Here is an 8,184-nt window from a genome sequence, read left to right on the forward strand (position 1 = left end):
ATAAAAATATTATAAGCATGGTAGTCGCCGACGTTCCGTAGGGATATGGCACTCTAAGAAGAAGAGCTATGTCTCAATGTTCTTGTATTTTGTTTTAAGTAATTACTTTTTCCCATTGTCTTCTATTAAGTTGATATTTTGTTTGTAATATATACATTATTTGAGTAAATAAATTTGTTTTCGTTGCTCCTGTTAATATTTGAAAAAAAAGTTATAGGAAATTCAAGATAACTTAGGACTGTTGTATTTTGTGTGGTCTATCTATATACAGTTAAAACCCTTCAAAAAAAGTGCAAACTACCCCCATGAGGGTATTGACGCAATTTAAAATGTTACATTTTGTTGCTAACTTCACGTAGGTTTGTGGATGACAGATATATTAACATCTGACGTTTCTTGAAAATATAAGGTTGATTTAATTGAAAGGAATTCCTTTATATTTTAAGATAATTATTGTTTAAAACTAAATATACGTAGAAAAGACATACTAATGTCTTCAATAAAACTACAAGATGATATTAACAATATACCTTTGGCTGACGACGATCCTCAAGGTAAGTTTTATAATTTTTGTTAAAATGTTTTGTAAATAATATATTTTGTAGTGATTATCAATGATGAACCAGAACAAAACTCAATATCTGAAGGAAACTCTTCTAGTATGATACACGGTAGAAGTATGGATTCTATTCAATCCACATTTACAAATGGAAGTTCTAGTCCCCAACATAATAGTTTAGAATCAGATTCCAGCCCTGATGAACAAGAAGAAAAAGCTCGACTAATTTCTCAAGTACTCGAATTACAAAACACATTGGATGATCTTTCAACCAGGGTAGATTCAGTTAAGGAAGAAAATTTGAAGCTACGTTCTGAAAATCAAGTGTTGGGTCAATATATAGAAAATTTAATGTCCGCATCCAGTGTTTTTCAATCTACTTCACCAAAAATTAAAAAGAAGTAATTTTATGACGTTTTTAACTAATTATGTTAAATTTGCACCAGCTTCTTATGTGAGCATCAAAGCCTGTGATTAATTTTATGTTAGATAATTTAGACAGTGGTTAGTTAATTTGTAAAGACAAATATATGTGTTAATTAAATATTATCTTCTCTAAATGCTGATTGTATGACAGCTTATAAAGAAATGTAACAGTTTGCATTATACATAAATATATCTACAGAATATTGTAATGTTAAAGACACTGATGAGAATAGTATTTTTAAAATTTTGTATATCTGTACTTCAGAACATTTTTGGTATTTAACATTTTCATTAGCATTAAATTAAAGTTTGGAGAAGCATATACAACCTAAACAGTTCTCAATATTTTTAAGAACTGTGAAAATAGGATTACCATACTGATACATTTTTAGTTACAGCCTAATTTGAAACTTGATTGTGGTTAAATGCACATTTACCCAACTATTATCTGTTTTATCTTTCACCTTCATTTAATGATTTGATGTTATTCCCCAAAATAATCTTATATCTAGAAATCCTAAAACACAAATCATCTCTGCTTGCCTTACTGAGATAACCATAACCAACATAATAATTATATATAATTTATTTATTTTAGAGATGATGCAATTAAATGAATTATATGTATGTCATATTTTGATGTATTGTTTCACATTACATTTAAATTCATTTTTCAGCACTAATATAATTTCTATTGTTCAATGTTTATTAACTAACATATTTCATTCTCGTATATCTTAATTGGTAAATAACAATTGTAATATTTGTACATTATGTTTGTTTTATATATTTTTAATTATGGTCATTTATTAAAATTATTATCAGCTTAAATAATAACAATAAATAGATGGCTTATATTTTAGTTTTATTTAAAATTTCGCCTGGCAATATATTCTAAACAGAATATAAAAAACCCACAATCAAACCAGATTGAAAGCAAAAGAATGTTGTTTTTCTCGGTATAAGAAATGGAAACACATTTGGTTGTTTTTCCTAATACCCTTCAATCACTGTACTTAAAAGTAAACTGTAATAATCACATATTTAATATAGGAAAAAAGTCGGGAAACTTTGTGATATATTTGCATTATGTAGGCAAATATAATCCAGTAAGAAAATGGTGTCTATACTCTAGTTTCCTACTATCTTAACAGGTTTGTTTCTTCTTCTTCTGAAGAGTGGTAGCCTTCTTTGTCTTTGTAATTTGTGAGATTTATTAGTTACAATGCAATTTTGGTTTTATTCCCTGATGCTGATAATAAAGCTGCAGATAATTATATTTACTCTTGTATTTTATGTACTGGATTCCTTCGCTAATTTACCTATTGCTGTGTTCAAAACTCTTGAAAAAAGATATTGGAACAAACCCACTTCTTTAATAAATTTTAGGGAGCTCGAGATGGCAATGACTGCACTGGGTGTCAAGTGTGGGGTGATTTGTTTAAATAATTTGTAGCAGAAATATTAATAATAAGTACCTTGGACTTTTAAAGTGTATTCAGAACTATAAAACATTTGCAAGAAATAATTAGGGTGGATTAATTGTTTGGTCTTCGGTAAAGACAGTAATAATTCGTGTGTCTTCGATGCTGCTAGAACATCTGAACGTGAAGCAGTTATAGAATTAAGATGAAGATTCCTAAAAAGGATTAAATGAAGTCATACATAATGGAGAAAAAACTAGAAACCTTTGAATTCTAGTTGACAGATGAAGCAATAATGACAACAATCTATAAAACAGTCAGTAAAATAAAAGAAATATCTAAGAAGACTGATGGAAATTTTTAAACTGTTTCCAGTAAAATAGAAGAAACGAAAAGAAGTTTCGGGAAAGGCTGATGAAACTAGAAGAAATTTCTAAAAAGACAAATAAAATTAAACGAAACGGATCTGAAATAATAAAAGTAAAGTTAGAGGAAGTTTGTAGAAAGACAGATGAGAACCTATCGTCAACTAAGGCTTTAAGAGACTGGGTAGATCCAGGTAGAATCATTAACGTTCGGTAATGGTTTGAGACTGAGGTTGATTTACATAAAGCTATATGATTAGCAAGATTAAACCTGTTAGATGAAGCACTTACTATTGCTTTGGTACTTTGGGTCATTAAGTTCAAACCATTGGAGAAGGAATGATGATAAGAATACAATAATAAACGTCTAGAAAAAATGGTCCGGAAAATTATCCAAGATGTTGAAATAAGCCATATTCGTAGTAGGTACTTGCAAGGAACAAATACAGCAGTCAGAAAAATAGAGCGGTTACAAGAATGCAGATATGACATCCAGCATAAGGCGAGAAAAATCCATTCAAACGCCAATGTTTTTTCCAGAAGGCCATGCAGTGCGAATACTAGCGACTCTTCAAAATTGGATGAACGACTTTTTTACGTGTGACGAACTACCGCCACAAATAAATAATGGCTAAACAGCTACAAGATGGCGAAGAAAATTATCCATATCTGAAACGTGTTTTAGATTAGAAGCGTAAAGGTGCGCTAAAAAAGCGTAAATTTAGAGCCAAGACATTACAAAAGGTTCGAGAAATGTTCTTTTGGGTAAAAAGTAAAGGATTTGTGAAAAGATGTTGCCAAAAATCCGAATTGTGTGCAACGGATGTAATGCAAAAATGACTAAGGCCTATGCCATTCCAAAACAGGGGACTTCTACGATTACATTCATATATGATGTTTGAAGAATTCTTTAACCATTCAAACCAAGGGCAAAATTTCGAATTGGAACTTTTCCAATGTTTGCCATTGATTGTTGTCAATAATACCAGACAAGCACCCTTTTCAAATTTATATCCGAGTATCAACGAAATTGTGACCAGTACATTAATTTGTTCCTAACCTACCGATCGGCGATGTTGGATTATGTTTTAAGTCCGTCTGCCGCGTGATCTTGACTTAAAAATTAAAAATGAACATTCACGACCTTGCTTGATGACGTATTCAGATAGCCAGTGATATGATGAAAGGTCAACGCACGAATGAAAATTTAGAAGTAGGTGATTTTCATTATGAACTATTTAAAAAAGTTAAATTTTTGGCTCGAGAGTTCAAGCCATAACTTCAAGCCATTCAAGACCTTAATGAAGAAGTAAAAACCGACATACAGAGCATTTCAGAGACATGGAAAAATTAGTGCTCAGAACTGTACCTACAAAGATACTTCAAAAGATGCACCAGTCTGAGAGCACAAGAAACATGCAATCATAGAGGCAAAACCACTAATCTTACAAGCAAAAGTAGAGAAGGCTCTCTACTTCTGCAACAAATCCCCAGGGATCGATGGCATACCATCGGAGGCCCTAAAACGGATGGGCGAGATTGGTGTAGATGTAATACTGGATATGTGCAACATAATAGGGATCACAGGTGAATGGCCTGATGAGTGGTGAGAATCAACCTTTGGCCCTATCCTTAAAAAAGCATCACTAACCGTATGCAGCAATTACAGAACTATTGCCCTTATTCGTCATGCAAGCAAAGCCCTGCTACATATTATCAATGAACCGCTAAAGAACTTTCTACTCATAAAGATGAAGAACAATGAGGATTCGTACCAGGAAAAGGAACGCAGGCTGAACTGAACACCAGACAGATAATAGAAAAAGCGAGAGAACACAACATACCAATGCTGCTCTGTTTCGTTGACTACACAAAGGCTTTTAATTCAATCGGCAATCCCATATTTGTGCATTTACGTTTCCAAAGTTTAAGAGTTTGTTTGTGGTAAATTTTAAATAATGTCGATGAGAGACAACAACTTTATATAAGACCGTTGCTGGTTTAAAATACCTTGGATAGGCTGTTTCCAATTTTCACCCTTGCCTTAGAATTAGCATACATTTGTTTCGTTGCTCGTATTAAACTCATGTTTATATTTGTTTTTTTTTTCAATGCTTCCCATAGTGTATTTTGTGTGATACTGTCATATGCCTTTCTCTACAGTCTACATGCAGTAAATGTACTTACTGGCCAACGGCAATTTTCTTCTCAATAATCTGTGTAAGGCAGAATAAATGGTCAATATTTGATCTACCTGCCCTGAATCCCGCTCGTTCTTCGGCTTCTATATCTTTATATTCATTTTCTATTCTACCTTTAACCACTTTTCCGTATATTCTACTGACTAAATCCGACGCAGCGATGCCTCTATAGTTGTCATTGTAATCCCTTCTGCCTTTCTTGTGAATGGTAAATATGCATGATGTCTTCCATTCTTCTGGGATTTCTGCTCCGTCAATACAACTTTGGAAAAGTTATTAGTATTATTATTATTATATAACAAATAAAGGCAGAGAGGAGCGAGTTCTTATTATGCCCAAAAACAAAGAAAAATATCATTATAAATCTAATACCAATTATAAAGTTACAATTAAGTAAATCATACAAAAATACTGAAACAATAAATAAATCATGCTATCCTAAAATAACGCAGTCCTATAAATGAAATAAAGAGCTCTCAAGTTTATTTTTAAAGATGTTAACACTAGTTGCTAATATGATGTCTTGATCCAAGTTGTTCCAGTTCCAGTTAAATATTCTGTTTGGCAACAAGTTCACCCTGAACCTTGCAGTAGTGTGTTCCTTCTTTAATTTTTAACGATGGACTCTTAATCGTTCGTCTTGATTTAAAGTGAATATGGTGTTTAGGTTCCCAAAATTATATTTTAAAATACGGAAGGACATAATTAGGTCACCTCAAAGACGTCTCTGCTCGAATGTCGTAAGATGAGCCATGGATGGTTTATCTTCGTAATTAGGTCTTACACTTCCGTATGCCAGTCTTGTGGCTTTATGCTGAACATTTTCAAGTAGGATTGTATCGCGACTGAAATCTGGACTCCACACTGGCCCGGCAAACTCAAGAATAGGTCTAACGTATATTGAGTAAAGTTTACTAACAGAGATTAGAGATATACGTGTAAAACATTTACGGATCAAAAACAGTTTTGAGTTTGCACGTTTACACACCGACAATATGTGATCAGACAAATTTAAGTTACTATTAAATATCACTCCGAGATCGTTGTGTGAGGTTACAGAGTTTAAGGGATGTCCATTAATAAAGTACGGTAGTGATGGGTTATTTTTGCCGATAGTCATGTAGAACTACGCATTTTTCAATGTTAAGCGGAACTAACCATTCTGAGGACCATTCGAATATTGCGTCAAGATCGTTTTGAAGAACATGTTGGTTAATAGTTAGATTCACATATAATTTCATATCATCAGCGTAAATGGAAACCTTACTGGATACGGATCCGTCCAAGTACTGCTCCTTATGGGACTCCACTCTTGACTAGCTTATCTAGTGAGTAATCTTCCCCAACACGAACCCTGAAGTATCTGTCGGATAGAAAATCCTAAATCCAAATGTTTCACTTTCCGCGGATACCATAGTGATCCAATTTAGCTAGTAATCGACGTTTTGGAAAGAAAATTTTGGTCGAAAGCTTTGGAGAAGTCTAAGTAGACTACATCAACAGGATGCCGATTTTTTAAATATGGTGACCAATTATATACACAATGACGTAAGTTTTTTATCGTTGAACTACCTTTGATAAAGCCATGCTGTTGGTGGGGGATGACATTTTCTTGAAGGAGAAACTTAGACATAGCTTCCGAAAGAATGTATTCCATGACCTTGCTGATAATAGGAACCAGGCTGATTGGATAATAATTCTTACAATCAAGTTGATTTCCTTTCTTGAATATAGGAGTAACCGAAACGAATTTCCAGGACGAGGGGACAGAACCTTGATTAAAAGAAGCATCCATTATGAGAGATATCGGGATGGCTACAGATTCTGCACATTGTTTAAGGAAAAAGGAGGTTAGTCCGTCTAACGTGGGCACATTATTTGAGGAATGGTATCATTAGGTTCATCTGTAAAAACCTGAGAAAAAAATAACGATAAACATTCCGAAGATTCGTTATTCGAAGAACATAAAGACCCGTCAAATTTTTGAAGTAATGGTATGGAGAAGATAAAGATGTGCAAATGTACCGATACTTTTTTACTATTACCACTTGCAGTGATAGTTTCTTTAAATTTTGTTATTAACTTTAGCAGGAATTGTTTGACTCGGCTAGAAAATCATCAAGGGAACCAGTGAGTTTATAAAGTTCGCCAAAGCTTTCGCTTATGTTGAATTAAGCGGGTAGCGGAGAAGTTAATCCGAGGTTTTAGTCGATTTCTGTATAGCTGCCGTTTGGTTGTATGATCAGAAATTGTTGTAATAGCAGTATGAAGAAAAGAGTCCTACATTGACGATGGATCAGAGTGATTAAGAAAAAAAAGATTGTCAGTTTAACTGGGGTAAAATTGAATTAACATAGGTTACGTTGGAATAGGCTTTCATATATGTACTTAATTTTGCTGTGCTGTATTTTGTCATTCAGCAGGGATCTTTCCTTGACCAGGTGCCTTCTTATTTTTTAACGATTTACATATCTCTTCTACTTATTTTGCTGTTATCCGTATATATGAGGCTAGGATATTTATGTTATGGGTTTCGTTGTTATTTTTGAAGTATGGTCTGTCTTCATTTAAAAGTCTTTCGAAATACTCGTCCTATTTATCAGGTGTAATTGGTGAAATATCTCTTTTCTTTTTCTGTAACAGTGATTTTAATACTCTCCAACTTTCTGTGCTTTCAAGTCCTCCTCGATGTGGATTTATCATGTTACACTTATTTTGCCAGGCTATAACTTGTCTCCTTGCATATCAGCTTTTCAGCGTTGTCCTTTGTATTCAAAAATGTTTGGTATTTTTCCCTTTTATTTTCTATTTCTTCATCTCACCAATACAGGAGTCTACTCTGGTTCTGAACTTGAAGTCTAATAGCTTCTGTTACTGCCCCCTTTTGGCAAATTGTTATATGGTTGTAATGTCCTTTGCCATTATTGAATTGTTTAATTTCCAACTTTTGGTTCAGTCTAGTTCTACATATTTCCCTCGCGCTTTCTTGTTCTAGGCTCTTTTCTAGTAATTTTTCCCTTTCATATTGTTCTTTTAATTTTTGTGGTTTCACTACTCCAAATTTAGTCTTGGTCTTTAATAGGTAATGGTCATTGCCACAAGTGGCTCCTCTGTATATATTTGTCTTCCGATTGTGTACTCTATGATAGATTCTAGACCTTGTGTATTTTGTGCCCACGTATATCTCGGTGATGAAAGAATCCGTGAGT

The 8,184-nt window shown here is 33.4% G+C and overlaps 1 protein-coding gene across 1 annotated transcript; it reads left to right on the plus strand.

Moving 5' to 3' along the window:
- The first annotated feature begins 371 nt into the window (after positions 1 to 371).
- On the plus strand, positions 372 to 1,808 carry LOC140451995 (uncharacterized). Its single transcript, XM_072545997.1, has 2 exons — positions 372 to 554; positions 606 to 1,808. Exons 1-2 carry the CDS (start codon positions 491 to 493, stop codon positions 962 to 964), a joined length of 423 nt encoding a protein of 140 aa, XP_072402098.1. The 5' UTR covers positions 372 to 490; the 3' UTR covers positions 965 to 1,808.
- Positions 1,809 to 8,184: the final 6,376 nt, after the last annotated feature.

Source organism: Diabrotica undecimpunctata, chromosome 10 (genome assembly GCF_040954645.1).
Source record: "Diabrotica undecimpunctata isolate CICGRU chromosome 10, icDiaUnde3, whole genome shotgun sequence".
Taxonomy (NCBI): Eukaryota; Metazoa; Arthropoda; class Insecta; order Coleoptera; family Chrysomelidae; genus Diabrotica; species Diabrotica undecimpunctata.